Source organism: Nycticebus coucang, chromosome 20, assembly GCF_027406575.1.
Source record: "Nycticebus coucang isolate mNycCou1 chromosome 20, mNycCou1.pri, whole genome shotgun sequence".
In the NCBI taxonomy this organism is placed as follows: Eukaryota; Metazoa; Chordata; class Mammalia; order Primates; family Lorisidae; genus Nycticebus; species Nycticebus coucang.
Window position 1 is genome coordinate 43,263,073 of NC_069799.1, and position 15,665 is coordinate 43,278,737.

The following is a 15,665-nucleotide window of genomic DNA, read 5'->3' on the forward strand; positions in this document are numbered from 1 at the left end:
ACAGTGAAGGTTAAGTCAACTGCGATTTTTTTTTTTTGTCAAGAGCCAAAGAAAGAGGTAATTATCACCCTAATAACAAAACTAGACGAAGATATTATAAGAAAGGCACAAAGCGATGCCTCTCATTAACATAGATGCAAAGCTCCTTAATAAAATAATAGCAAATTGAGTTCACCAATGTATAAAAATAATTTCACACCATGACCAAATGATATTTATCTTAGATTGTGCAAGCCTGGTTTAGCATTTGAAAATCTACTAATATAATACATTGCATCAACAGGCTAAAGAAGAAAAATTACATGATCATAGTAATAGATACAGAAAAATAATTTCACATTATCCAATAGCAATTCATAGCAAGAAGCCTCAGTAAGCTAATAAAAAAAGGGAAGGTCCTCACTGTGATAAAGAAGATCCACAAAATATCTACAGCTAATATCATACTTAATGGTGGAAACTATAAGTTTCCCACTAAAATCACAAACAAGCCAATTATGTCCCCTGTCTTCACTCCTTTTCAAAATTGAACTAGAAGTTTAGCTGACACAATAAAAGAAGAATAGGAAATAAAGTATGAAGATTGGGAAGGAGGGAGTAAAATTGTCTTTGTTCACTGATGCCACAATCATCTATGCACAAAATTTAAAAGAATCAACAATATACCAACATACAATCCCAGTTTTAAGAAGAAAGTTTATTGTAATAAATAACAACATCAAAAAAGTTAAAGACCTCAAATAAACAACCTAACATTATACCTCAAGGAACTAGAAAATCAAAACAAATCTAAACCTAAAATAAATAGAAAGGAAGACATAAAGATCACGGCAGAAATAAATAAAATTTTTAAAAAGGGCTTGTTTTTTAAAAGGTAAAAATATCAACAATGCTTCAGCTATACTAAGAAAAAAGGAGAGATAATGCACATGAATAAAATAAGAGATGAAAAGGAGACATTATAGCTGACACAACAGTAATACAGAGAGTCATAAGAAACTCATATGAATAATACACACCACCAATTGGAAAACGTACAAGACAGAGATAAAGTCAATCCCGTTTACAATTTACCAGAAATCAGCTCATAAAGAAATAGAAAAGCTAGAGAGACCAATGATGAGTAATGAGATTGAAAGAGTAATCAAAATTATTTCATCAAAGACAAGCCATAGACCTAATGGTTTAATTTCCAAATTCTACAGAACATTTAAAGAAGAACTAATACCACTTCTACTCAAAGTAAAAAGACTACAGTACAGTGGTTCTCAACCCTCCTAATGCCACAGGCCTTTAATACAGTTCCGGTGGGTCGCGACCCACAGGTTGAGAACCGCTGCTATAGTAAGTCTTCACTTAAGGTCATCAGTAGGTTCTTGGAAACTGCAACTTTAAGCAAAATGACATTTAATGAGACTGATTCTACCATTAGGCTGATTGATATAAACAACAGTTAGGTTTCTGTGGCCTGTTTCTGGTAACAGAAGTGTCATCAAACTTCTAAATAAAGGCTTCAAACATTTTACTATTTAAACATTTTACTATTCGAAATAAATGTGAGCTATACCCATAAATTTAGTAAAGATTAATAAAAATAGGTTAAGATAATTATCTAATTTTTGGTGAATCAGTAATGGTCATAATGCTGTTAAATCAAGGAGCAAATGTTTATAAAGCAAAAATTCTAAGGAGCACCTCTTCTCACCAAGAAGTTCTAAAACAAACAGTAAGAAATATGGTGTGTTTACTAAGCACTTTTGTAGATCATTTACTGTTGTGAATTTTTGTGATTATCATATAGTTTATAAATTATTTTAAAAATATTTATATTTATTATTCATTCATTTTTCACCTTTTTAATAGAGAAAGGTTTACTTATCATGTACATAGTCATAGCATGATTACTCAATATCTCTATGAAGTTCAGATATTTGTATACATGACTTTAGAGGGAAGGAGGGAAAATTATAAGTAATCTATATAGGTAATCTATTTAGGGCCTGTACAGGGTTTCTAGGGAGGATGAATGGATGAGGAGGAAGATTGACTTGTAAATTAAGCCGAGAGTCAGGTATTACGTTTTAAATACTTTAGACCAGATCTAGTTGCACTCTGCAATATTCTTAGGTAACAGGGAAAGGAAGGGAAGTCATTTGCCCCCTTTGATCTTTTGATCAGGTCAGTCTGGTTTACGCAAATAGATGAAAAGCCTCTTTCAAGGGCCTGTTAATCTCTAAGAGCCTTTAATTCAAAATACTCTTTATACCAAGAAGTTATATTTTGGGGTAAAATTTCCTGAGCTTCTTTATTCTTCCTTTAAACTTCCTAAGAAGTTACACATATTAAAAGCTGAGTCAGTAGCTGTGAAGAAAGATGAAATTAGTAATCAAGTAATAAGAGATCTGAAAAGGGAGACAAGAACATAGATTAAATACGAGTTAATAAGTAGAAAAGAAAAGATCTAAGCACATTTTCCCATACCCGATTAAACCAGTCTCCCATTCTTGGAAATAGGTCTTCATTAATCTGACAGAGAATATTTATCTTGTCTTTTAAGAAGTGTAGATCAGGGCGGCGCCTGTGGCTCAGTGAGCAGGGCGCTGGCCCCATATGCCGAGGGTGGCGGGTTCAAACCCAGCCCCGGCCAAACTCCAACAAAAAAAAAGCCGGGCGTTGTGGCGGGCGCCTGTAGTCCCAGCTACTCGGGAGGCTGAGGCAGGAGAATCGCCTAAGCCCAGGAGTTGGAGGTTGCTGTGAGCTGTGTGACGCCACGGCACTCTACCGAGGGCAATAAAGTGAAACTCTGTCTCTACAAAAAAAAAAAAAAAGAAGTGTAGATCAAAGCCTCTACTTGCCCTGAGTAGCAAGCATTTCCAACAATAATCATGGAAGTTTCTCCCTGTTTGGGCTGCCAGGACATCCAGGAGGCAGCAGTTTTCAAATACAACAGAGCCTAGTCTGTTGACTTCTAACTGAAGTGCTCTAGTGCTTACACAGTGATATCGAACTCTTGTTCTAGTCCCATAGATTCAAAACTGCTTTTTCAATCTCATGAGTTTCAAATACCAGGCAGAGTCCTGAGCACCAAAAAGAATTTAGAATTGTGATATACAAATGGGTTTTTATGATATCCTGTGTAGTATATTTGCTTAATACCACATTATGAATGAAAAAGCCTAAGTTTTTAATTTGGCTAACAAAGTGAAATATCTGAAGATAGAGAGTATCAGATAACCAAGTACTTCCTGACCAAATAGGTGGAAATTCCACTTGTATGCGTTATCAGTGTACAAGATAAAAAAGACCAGTGTAATTTACAAACAGAGTCAGCTCAGAACCTCTGACTCTCCAGTCTGGAGTTTATGTGCCTCTTCTTCCTCCCTGGCACTTAAACACTTCCAGTTTTTGGATGTATGTTCTGGCCAGCCTGTAGAAACAGAACAGGTTGCAAAATGTTCTATATAAAAGGCTTTTGGTCCAGTTCTGGCAGTTACAGGGTTTGGTTTTTTTCACTTAACCAAATCAGTCCAGACTTTTATTTGGTTCACATATAATCTTTAGTGTCTGATAATTTAACAAGTGGAACAAATAAACTACTCCAAGTTGCACAGGCCTGACTTGTGATTTGACAAACATGGACATCATGAGAATTAGCGTCAGTAACATCTAAGAGTGCATGAATGCCATCTATGGACTCAAACCACAGGGTTTGATTGCAAAATACCCTAGAATGTAACGCAGAAAAAAAACCCAGGATCATCCCCAATTTCAATGCAGGGAAGTGGGATTCCTTTCCAGTGATGTTAACTGAGCAAAAGAAAATTTTTGAGCTTCCACAGAGGTTTTTTTCTGTCCAGTTGACTCACCAACAGGAGAAGCAGCTTGATGTTTCTTCTCTGGTTGTGGATGTCACATCTTGTCCTTCATCCACTTTCTGGACTGGTTCCACCACTCACATTAGCAGAAACAAAAGTAATTCAGATTCTTTTGCATGTTCTAGGTGTTGACATAACCAGCAATTAGACTGATTAGTTAGTATGGCCAGGGTTTGAAAGACTGGTACAAGGGGATGCTGGGTCTGTGCCTGACCTGCTGAAGAAACAGTAAGGGTTGGAAAGAAGAGTTACAGAGGAAGATAAGAGGGAGGACAGGACAGGTTGAGGAAAACTCTACTCAGCTTTGAAAGTACAATCTTCTAAAGGGGAAACTTAAAGGAAATGTTTAAAAAGGACAGTCGGTGGCGGGGGGGGCGGTGCTAAAAGACAAAAAGGAATTATAGATGAAAAAATGGGGCTTCTTGATCTGTGATCTTGGGGAAAAGCTGCACCTACTTCATGAAGACATGTACTTCCGGGGCTAGGGAGCTAGCCCTGGGAACCCTTACTTTCAGGTCACCTGTAAGGGACATTCTCCAATTGTCTTGGTACAGTTTGGCATAGCTCATGTAAATCCAGGAAATGTTTTCTTTTATTTTTATGGCAGCATAGATAGTTGATAGTACTTTCTAAGGGCTTTCCCAGCAAGGTGACAGTGTATATCTTCTTCTAAGAATTTTGATGTACACATGATGTCTTGGTCAAATGGGATGAGAAGACCTGTCAGTTGGAAAAGGCCATGCTCCAAACACAGTTAGAGACTGTATGTAGCAATTTATGTAGCAATTGTTCACTTGAACCCACACAGTGTTCAGTGAGTTCAAAAGGTTTATAGGTATCAGTGGGCATGGAATGATAACACTTTTTCAAAAGGGGTTAAACCATGTCTCTTAATTGGAACATTCCAGATTTTTACAAAAGCCAAAGATAATGCTTCTGGCCAAAAGCCCAGTATTCTTGACAAACTTTCTCAAAGCCCTTTTTGAGGGCTTGGAGGATTAGAGATGGCATAGGGTATGAAATTTTAATGAGGACCCCAGACCTTTGTAAGCAAATTTGAAAGGGATTGCCTGATCTGACTTGATCCATAAAGAAATAATCTCAGTTACTAAATTCTTTACCACTGTTCTAGCATCAGCATGCTTAGTTGGATTGCATTCAGTCTATCCACTAATTACATAAACAATAACCAAACAGTGAAAAAAGCTTAAAGCTGAAGGTAAATATATAAAATCAACTTGGAGTGCCAAAAAGGGATAGTCTGGGCCTTTGGAGAACAGTTTCCTCCAGTGTTTTGGTGAGACTTTCAATTGAACAAGGCACTAAATAATAATATAGTCAGAAATACTGTACATCTGAGGGCAGTAACTTGAGCATAACCCTAGAACAAATGGGCGTAACAGATGTCTACAGAATATGTCACCCTAATAATACTAAATATACATTCTTCTCATCAGCTCATGGATCATTCTCCAAGAGAGATCATATCCTAGGACACAACAAACTTCTACAAATTTAGAAGAATATAACTTATACCTAATATCTTCACAGACCGTAAGGGAATAAAAGTAGAGCTCAATTCCAACAGATACACACATGAAATCATAAAAACTAGACAACCTTTTGCTGAACAATAGCTGGTCAAAGAGGAGATAAATCACTAAATTCCTTGAACAAAATGACAAGAAAAAACACAAGCTATAAAAACCTGTGGGATACTGCAAAAGCAGTCTTAAGAGGAAAATTTATCACATTACATGCAAACATCCAGAAGTCTGAGAGAGCACAAATCAGCAATCTAATGAATCATCTCAAGGAACAGAAAAAGGAAGAGGAAGCCAATTCCAAACCTAGGAGAAGAAAACAACCAAAATTAAATCAGAGATAAATGAAGTCAAGAGCACAACAACCATTTGGAAGATGAATAAATCACAAAGGTAGTTCTTTGAAAAGATAAATAAAATGGACAAACCTTTGGCAGAATAACCAGAAACAGAAAAGATCTCTAATAAGCTCAATCAGAAAGAAAAAAGGGAAAATTACAACAGATACCACAGAGATACAAAAGACCATCACTGAATACTATTTAAAAATTCTCTTCCCTCCACTGAACTGCCACAATGTAGGGGTATTTGGTACACCTTTTGGGTGCAAGACATAATTACATGAGGGACTCTACCTAACAGATTCAAATATTGTGATGTTTGTTTATATCCTCACATCAACCTAAAATAAAATAAACGAACAAAAACAATCCCAGCTTCCAGAAAATTAAAGGCTTAACTATCACTGAAATATTAACGACTTTCTGACATGGCCTTCTGAATCTGAAATAATTTCAAAGGTAAGGATGTTCAATTAATAAAGATAATAAATACAGAATCCTGTTTTTGAAAAAACTCTCTTCCCAGAAATTTGAAAATGTGGAAGAAATGGACCGTTCCTGGAATCACATTACCTCCTTAGACTCAACCAGAAAGAAACAGCTCTCTTGAACAGACCAAAATCAAGCACCAAAATTTCAACAACAAAAAAGCTTCCAAACAAAAATGTCCTGGACCACACGGTTTCTCAACAGAATTCTACCAAACCTTTTAAAAAAAAGCTCATCCCTATATTGCAGAAACTATTCCAAAACATTGAGAAGGAAGTAGACTTAAGGAATGACAGGACAAAGTTCTACCTCTGGTTACCTTCTTCATGACAAAAAAGGATGCAGAGCGACAAGAGACAGAAGAAAGAACAACAGTAAAAGCTATTTCTGAGAGGAGATGGTCTGAGGATTACATTCATGAACTCATCCTAGAAAAAGTGCTACATACCCCACTACTAAATATCACTATGATCACTTTTGAAGTATTCCCCTTGGGAAGCTGTGTACTGATGCCAGTGTCAAATTCATCCTTCAAAGCAACTTTGGAACTCTTTTCCTGGAATGGCCATTGGAGCTGACATTATATTACCCTTGATGTCTTGAATGTTATCAAAATGTCATCTTCTCAATATTTCTTTTATCTTCAGGTAAAGAGAAAAGCTATTGAGGGCTAGATTAGGTGAGTAGGGTGTTCCAATACAGCCATTTGTTTACTGGCTAAAATCTCCCTCATAGACAGTGTTGTGTGAGCCTAGAGCATTGTTGTGTTGCAAGAGCCATGAGTTGTTGGCCAAGTTTTTCAGTTAATCTATTCCTGTTTCTCTACCCATGTTTGTTTGGTCAGCTGACAAATTCATGAACAATTCAACAAAGTTTTGTGATGTTTTCATCAGTTCAGCTCATTGTTGGTTGTGCTGCTCTCTCTTCATCAGTGATGCTTTCTCCCCCCTCAGAAAAATGTTTAATCTCTTTGTACACTGCCGTTTTCTTCATGGCATCCGCTTCATAAATGTGGACTAACAAGTCTCTGATTTCACTTCTGTTCTTGCCAATTTTAACGACTTGTTTGTTGCTCTAATTCAAGCTCCAAAATTCTTGTCATGGCACACAAAAATACTCAACAGCAATAATGAATGCCACACAATAAGACACCGCCACGCACTGACATGAACACAAACAACTGTGAGACACTGAAATACCAAGGTTATGAAACTTTACTAAGTTGTTTGTTCAGCACTGCCAACATAAGCGCATGGTAGTAAGTTCAGAAACTTAATAGTCAGACTACATATATCTGCTCAAATATACATGCTAGGACAAAAATTAAGGGAAAATAAAAAATGGAATGTTTTAATCTGGTAGAGGAGAAAAAATTATTACATGAATCTGAAAACTAAAACACAAAAAATAAAAGCCACGAGTAACAAAAACAAAGCAAAAGCATGCAGAAAAAAATTCACAATTTAGCCAGCAAAGAAACCAATTCTATCAATAATGACATTTATTATAGTATTTGTGTGTAATCTACTGTACACAAATGCTTTACATAAGCATACTATATATTTCTATAGAAAAAGGGATGTACATGAAAATAAGATTTTGCTTACTTCTAAAGGGAAGTAAGGTAACTGAGAATGATGGTGGTAGTCAAATGAGATGAAAGAGCAGTGTTTAGCTTTATGTGCAATTGTAATATTAATACAAAGAACGATGCAGCATATAATACTAATATATTCACAAAAATAGATGACAGATAGACAGACATATAAGCAAAAGTCTAAAAGCCAATATGATGATTAATAGAGGTGTTCGTTTTTCCTCCTTGAAACTTTTGTCTTTGTTCTTGGCATTATAACAAAATACCTTAGACTGAGTAATTTATAAACAATAAAAACTTAAAAGCTGTAAAGTCCACAGTTTTGGTGTCTGGTGAGAGCTGGTTCCTTATAGGTTGTACCTTCTCTATGTCCTTGCAAACACATATTATACAGATAGTGAAAAGGATAAATGCTGTGTCCTCATGGTGGATGAGGAAAAAGAATTAGGGCTTCCCTTCCACCTCTTTTGTAAGGACCTCAATCCCATTCATAAGTGTAGAGCCCTTAGGACTTAATTATATCCCCAAAGTCTTCACCTCTTGATATCATTACATAGGATCTTAAGTTTCAATACATGAATTTTGGTGAGAAACACACATTCAGACCATAGGATTCCACCCCTGACCTCCCAAAATTCATATACATATCACAAGTAAAGTATGTGTGTGCTTTCCATCCCAAAAGTCCCAAAAGTCTTAACTAGTTTCAGTATCAACTCAAAAGTCTAAAGACCAGAGTCTCATCTAAATATTACCTAAATCAGATATGGGTGAGAATCAAGGTAAGATTCATCCTAAAGCAAATTGCTCTCTATGAACCTGTGAAATCAAACAAGTTTTGTGTTTTTTAGGATGGAATGGTGAGATAGGCAAAGGATAGACATTTCTATTCCAAAAGGGAGCAATAGAAAAGGAGAAAAGGATAACAGATCCTGACCAAATCCAAAACCCAGCAGGGCAGGGATTAAATCTTAAGGCTTCAGGATAATATTCTTTGACTCGAAGTCCTGCTTTTTGGGCATACAGGAATATAGGCAGAGAACCCAAGTTTCCAGGCAGCCCTGTTCCCATGGCTTTGCTAGACTTATCCTACACGGCAAATCTCATTAAGTAGGAGTCAGGTGCCTACAGCTCTCCAAGGCTAGCATTGCATGCTGGATGATGCTACAATTATGGGGTCATGGGCATGGCACTGCCCCCACCTCCACTAGACATTACCCTACAGGGGCTCTCAGAAGCGCCCTTCCCCCAAAGCTCCATTAGGCTGATGCCTGCTGGGGTGCTCTATGGCGGCCCAACCCTGTGGTAGTTTTCTCTCTGGGCCTTGAGCCTCTTTGAAGCATCCTTTGACTTCCAGGTGGAAGTAGCCATGCCCCCACAGCTCTTGCACTCTGGGCACTTGCAGAGTTAGCACTTGAGATGAAAGAGAAATGAGATGGCTTGTACTTTCTGGAAGGATAGCCTAAGCCATATCTGGGCCTTTGTGAGCCACAGCTGGGGTGAATGAGAAGCATTGTGCCTGAATGAGGGGAATAAACACTTGAGGTGGCACTGGGCATTAATCCTGAAGGTTACAGGGGCAGCTAAGGTTCTACTTTTAAATAGGTCTCTCTCCCAGCCACAGTAATTTCAGAAATACCTCAAGGTAATTCTCCTAATGTCTTGTTAAAGACCATCTAAGTTGCTTCTATCCACATTCATCTCCCCGGTGTTCTCTCCCAAACATGCTTTTTTACTTTTTACAACTTGGCCAGACTGGGAATTTCCCAAATCTTTATGTTCCATTTCATTCTGATTACAAATTATCTTTAGTTTCTCTTTTCACATTCTTTATCATAAGCAGTTAAGAGAAGCCACACTATAACTTTAACACTTTCCTTAGAGATAACTTCTGCCAAGTACCCTATTTTGTTGTTCCTAAGTTTTTCCTACCATAAAACCCTGAGACACAAACACAATTCAGCCAAGTTCATTGACACTTTATATAATAATGAGGATGGCTTTTCTTCCAGTGTCTAACACAGCAGTTCTCTCACAGTGGGTTGCCACCTCTTTGGACTGTATTAAAGGTTTGCAGCATGAGGAAGGTTGAGAACCACTGATCTAACAGAATGTTCCTCATTTCTATATAAGACCTTACAAGAATGGCTTTTTATTGTCCATAATCCTACCAACATTCTGTTAAGAATTATTAAGTAATATCTAAGAATATAATTTTCTCTACTCTTCTCCCCTTCTACTAGACCTAACAAGAATAGCCCTGTACTCCTTACCTAGTTTCAAAGCTACGTCCATTACATAGCACTCCACCTTCTCAATACCAATTTCCATCTTAGTCTGTTCTTGCTACTATAACATAATACCTTAAACTGGAAAATATGTAAGTAACAGAAATCTGTATCTAATAGTTATGGAGGCTAGAAAATCCAAGATCAAGAGGCTAGCAGTTTTAGTATCTATTGAAGACCTGTTCCTCATAGATGGTAACTTTTCACAAACAACTAGGAAACTCCTTTGATCTCTTTTTTAAGGGCATTAATCCCATGCACAAGGGCATAGCCCTTGCAAGGCAATTATTTTTTAAGAGGCCCCACCTCTTAACATCATCACATTGGTTTTTAAGTTCCAATGTATGAATTTTTTGTAGGGCAGACACACATTCAGACCATAGTAAAACTATACAACAATATCAAGAATAAGTTCTACTAGATAATAGCCAATGTTTTAGCAGATAATAAACATACTTGATAAGAATTAAAACACGAATACTGTATGAATTTCATACTTTACCTAACAAATGCAAATAATATAGTCTAATCATACATACCCTTATATTAAATAAAAAATAAATTTAAAAAATGGATTAATTGTAATAGCTCTATAAAATTCCTAGGAAAGTGTTTCTTAAACCAGTACCCATGAAATACTATCCTGTTTCCCTGAAAATAAGAAGGTGTGCTCCCAAAGATGCGCTAGGTCTTATTTTCAGAGGACATCTTATCTTTCCTGTAAATAGGTCTTATTTTCAGAGAATGTCTTATTTTCGGGGAAACAGGGTATTATAAGAAAAAGAACAAATAAATCCTTGGCCAAATAAATTTACGAAATGCGGTGTAAGAATCAGAATATTAAGGACTATCAGAAGGAAAGAGTAGTGCTAACAGTGTTACAACATCCACTAGTTCTGTGTAACTTTTGGTATATTGTTCTAAGATATCCATACTAACAAAAAGTTTGACTAATATAAAGCCATAAATAGACATAAAAATGGCTACCTAAAGCTTATTTTTAAATCATCAAATATTTTATGACTTTTACTATTTTATGACTGTTATTTACCCTGATATTTATCTGTATCATACATACCATTCAATTCCTGATGTACATCAGCTTCACTTGTTTGTTTTTGATCCCTGTACCCTTTACCTGATTCCACATCTTCAAGTGTAGAACTCTTTCCTGGGAGCTCATTCATATTCTGACCTACCAAGATGAAAAAACATTTAGTAAATCAAATATAGAAACACTATTGAAACTTGTCTTCCATGGCCTAATCTCAGGAAGACTATAATGTCTAAAGGTTAGGAAAATACTAATGCATCATTATGTTAAGTAAGAAGATAAAAATCATCTCAATAAATGCCAGAAATTAATTTGAAGAATTTCACATCTATTCATGATAAAACTCTTTGAAAAATCGTAATTATAGACTTAATCCTAAGCACTTACTCCGTAAGGGTAAAATACATTTCAATCCAACAGTTAATATCTCAATCCAACAGTTAATATCTTGGTTTCTAGTGAAGCACTAAAAGTCATTCTTATTAAAATCATGAATAGAGTTTTGGAGGCAAGATAGCCAATTGGAACCAGCTTTCCACAGAGGCTCCCGTCCATAAGGAGAGTTAAAGGACAGAAGTTTAGCAAGTAAGCTGATGGTTTGGAGCTGAGCCAAGAGAGAAGGTTGAAGAACACACATCAACCCTGCTGAGGTGAGCTGTGACCCCAAGGAAACATACTATAGGTACAAAATCCATCTCCAAGCACACGGGAATCCCCTCCCCATGAGAACGGCTCGCAGTATACTTTCTACAAACAAGCCAGCAGAGTTCTGATGTTCCCCTATTTTATCCCACGGGAGAGACTCTCTAAAAACCAGAACTCCTTCACAGAGAGGACCCACTAATACTAGAGGCACTCTCCTGCCAGCCATAAAACTGTATAAATTCTCTACCTGCAGTTCTGAACTCTAAGCACTTCCCTCCACTCTCACCCCAAGGTCTGAAAGCCTGTCCTCCATGGAGTCCAGATTCCAGGGCATTTTCTCGAGAGGTGTGGACAAGGTGTGGGCTGTGCTGATTCTGTGACACAGTGGTAAAGAGAGGACTGTGGACTGAGAGGGAGAGGGAGAAGCAGTGCCCCACGGCACAAAGCATCAGCAGCAACAGCAGGAACAATAGGGCTCACGCCCCTGGAGATATTTTGGAGAGACATTCCCCACCTCTCGTGGCAGCCACTGGCAGAACAGATCTGTGACAGAAACACAGACCCCGTGAGTAAAGTGTATGCTTGAGGATGTACCTGCCTGGGTGGGGTTTGGTTGGGATGGACACGAGAATACGGTGCGTGAGACAGCATACTCACAGGGCGAAGCTGAATCAGAAGTGCTGCTTTAGTGAGCCTAAGAAGCACCTGGTCCCCCAGGGGAACATAGCTGAGACAAAAACAGATGGGGAAACAGCCCCAGCCCAGGGAAAGGCAGAAACTAAGAGCTGAATGTGAGCTCTAACCATGCCCACCCCAACACAGAGTACAGCCGAGGCAGAGATGTCAGCTCCTTGAGAATTGGCTCAATGGCAGTGGCACAGGGCAGGGCTGAGCCACAGTTTCTGTGAACTCAAACAGAGCCTCGCCCACAGGGGAATGTAGCCAGGACAGAATCGCTAATTCTGCCAGAATATAAGTGGCAGCAACATCAATGTGGGGTGGGGCTGGAACTGAGTGAACTGTCCCAGCTTCCATTAAGCACCCAAGGTTGTCAGGTTTCAGCTGCCCATTGTCTCCACTGCTTTTTAACATTGTAATGGAAGTCTTAGCCATCGCAATTAGGGTATCATATAGGCAATCAAGGTACCATATAGGCAATCAAGGGTATCCATATAGGGTTAGAGGAGATCAAACTTTCACTCTTCACAGATGATATGATTGCATATCTGGAAAACACCAAATGCTCCCAAACTCTCAAAGAGGAAAAGAAATGGAGGGCAAAAACAGATCACTCTCTCAGAGAGCTCTGGGATAATTCAAAGAAAACCAATATTTGTCTTATAGGGATCCCCGAAAGTGACGAAGTGGCTTCACAAGGCACAGAGTCTCTTCTCCATGAGATTATGAAGCAGAACTTTCCAGACATGCCAAGAGATTCTGAAATTCAGTTAGCAGACAGTTTCAGAACTCCAGCACAACTCAACCCAAATAAGACATCCCCTAGACACATCATAATCAACTTCACTAAAGTTAATATGAAGAAGAAAATTCTGAAAGCAGCCAGACGAAATAAAACCATCACCTATACGGGCAAAAATATTAGAATAACTGCAGATCTCTCTGCTGAAACCTTTCAAGCTAGAAGAGGATGGTCATCGACTTTTAATCTCCTAAAACAAAATAACTTTCAACCCAGGATCCTGTACCCAGCTAAACTGAGTTTCATTTATGACATTCACATGTTGAAGAAATTTGCCATAACTGAACCAGCTCTCCAGGATATTCTCAGACCTATCTTCCATAAAGACCAGCATAATCCTCCACCACGAAAGTAAACCCACCCAGAAAATTCTGATCAAATTCCAACTTCCACAGTCGCAAAAGGTTTAAAAATGTCCACTGGACTCTCGAAAGGCTTATCAATATTCTCAATTAATGTGAATGGTTTAAACTGTCCTCTAAAGAGGCACAGGTTGGCTGACTGGATACAAAAACTCAAGCCAGATATCTGCTGCATACAAGAATCACATCTTACATTAAAAGACAAAATTAGACTCAAGGTGAAGGGATGGTAATCTATACTCCAGGCAAATGGAAAGCAGAAAAAAGCAGGCGTTGCAATCCTACTTGCAGAACGCAATAGGCTTTAAACCAACCTAAATAAGGAAGGATAAGGACGGACACTTCATATTTGCTAAAGATAATACTCAGTATGATGAAATTTCAATTATTAATATTTACACACCCAAGCAGAACGCACTCAATTTATAAAAGATACTCTAACAGACATGAGCAACTTGATTTCCTCCAGTTCCACAGTAGTTGGAGATTTTAACACCCCTTTAGCAGTGCTGAACAGACCCGTCAAAAAGAAGCTAAGCAAAGGAATTTTAGATTTAAATTTAACCATTCAACATCAGGACATAACAGACATCTATAGAACATTTCATCCCAACAAAACTGAATGCACATTCTTCTCGTCAGCCCCACAGAACATACTCCAAAATCGACCACATCCTAGGCCATGAATCTAACCTCAGCAAATTTTAAAAAATAGAAATTATTCCTTGCATCTTCTTAGACCATCATAGAATAAAAGTTGAACTCAATAACAACAGGAACCTGCATACCGATACAAAAACATGGAAGCTAAACAACCTTATGCTGAAGGATAGATGGGTTATAGACGAGATTAAGAAGGAAATCACCAAATTTTTGGAACAAAACAACAATCAAGACACGAATTATCAGAACCTTTGGGATACTGCAAAGGCAGTCATAAGAGGGAAATTTACAACACTGCAAGCCTTCCTCAAGAAAACGGAAAGAGAGGAAGTTAATAACTTAATGGGACATCTCAAGCAACTGGAGAAGGAAGAACACTCCAACCCCAAACCCAGCAGAAGAAAAGAAATAACCAAAATCAGAGCAGAATTAAATGAAATTGAAAACAAAAGAATTATACAACAGATCAATAAATCCAAAAGTTGTTTTTTTGAAAAGATCAATAAAATAGAAAAACCATTGGCCAACCTAACCAGGAAAAAAAGAGCAAAATCTCTAATTTCATCAATCAGAAATTGTAAACATGAAATAACAACAGACCCCTCAGAAATTCAAAAAATCCTTAATGAATACTACAAGAAACTCTACTCTCAGATATATGAAAATCTGAAAGAAATTGACCAATACCTGGAAGTACGCCACCTACCAAGACTTAGCCAGAATGAAGTGGAAATGCTGAACAGGCCTATATCAAGTTCTGAAATAGCATCAACTATACAAAATCTCCCTAAAAAGAAAAGCCCAGGACCAGATGCTTTATGTCAGAATTCTACCAAACCTTTAAAGAAGAACTAGTACCTGTATTACTAAACCTCTTCCAAAATATAGAAAAAGAAGGAATATTACCCAACACATTCTATGAAGCAAACATTACCTTGATCCCCAAACCAGGGAAAGACCCAACAAGAAAAGAAAATTATAGACCAATATAACTAATGAATATTGATGCCAAAATACTCAATAAGATCATAACAAACAGAATCCAACAACACATCAAAAAAATTATACACCATGACCAAGTGGGATTTATCCCAGGGTCTCAAGGCTGGTTCAATATATGTAAGTCTCAAATGTAATTCAGCACATAAACAAAATAAAAAATAAGGACCATATGATTCTTTCAATTGATGCAGAAAAACCTTTTGATAATATCCAGCATCCCTTCATGATCAGAACACTTAAGAAAATTGGTATAGAAGGGACATTTCTTAAACTAATAGAGGCCATCTACAACAAACCCACAGCCAATATCGTATTGAATGGAGTT

At 37.5% G+C, this 15,665-nt stretch overlaps 1 protein-coding gene across 1 annotated transcript in view; it reads right to left on the minus strand.

Moving 5' to 3' along the window:
• Nucleotides 1-15,665, minus strand: part of LOC128572618 (coiled-coil domain-containing protein 7-like) — a 117,681-nt gene that overhangs the window by 58,036 nt on the left and 43,980 nt on the right. The window contains exon 6 of the mRNA XM_053572588.1: nucleotides 11,213-11,329. Coding sequence (XP_053428563.1) covers nucleotides 11,213-11,329 — 117 coding nt within the window. The remainder of the gene's footprint in view (nucleotides 1-11,212; nucleotides 11,330-15,665) is intronic.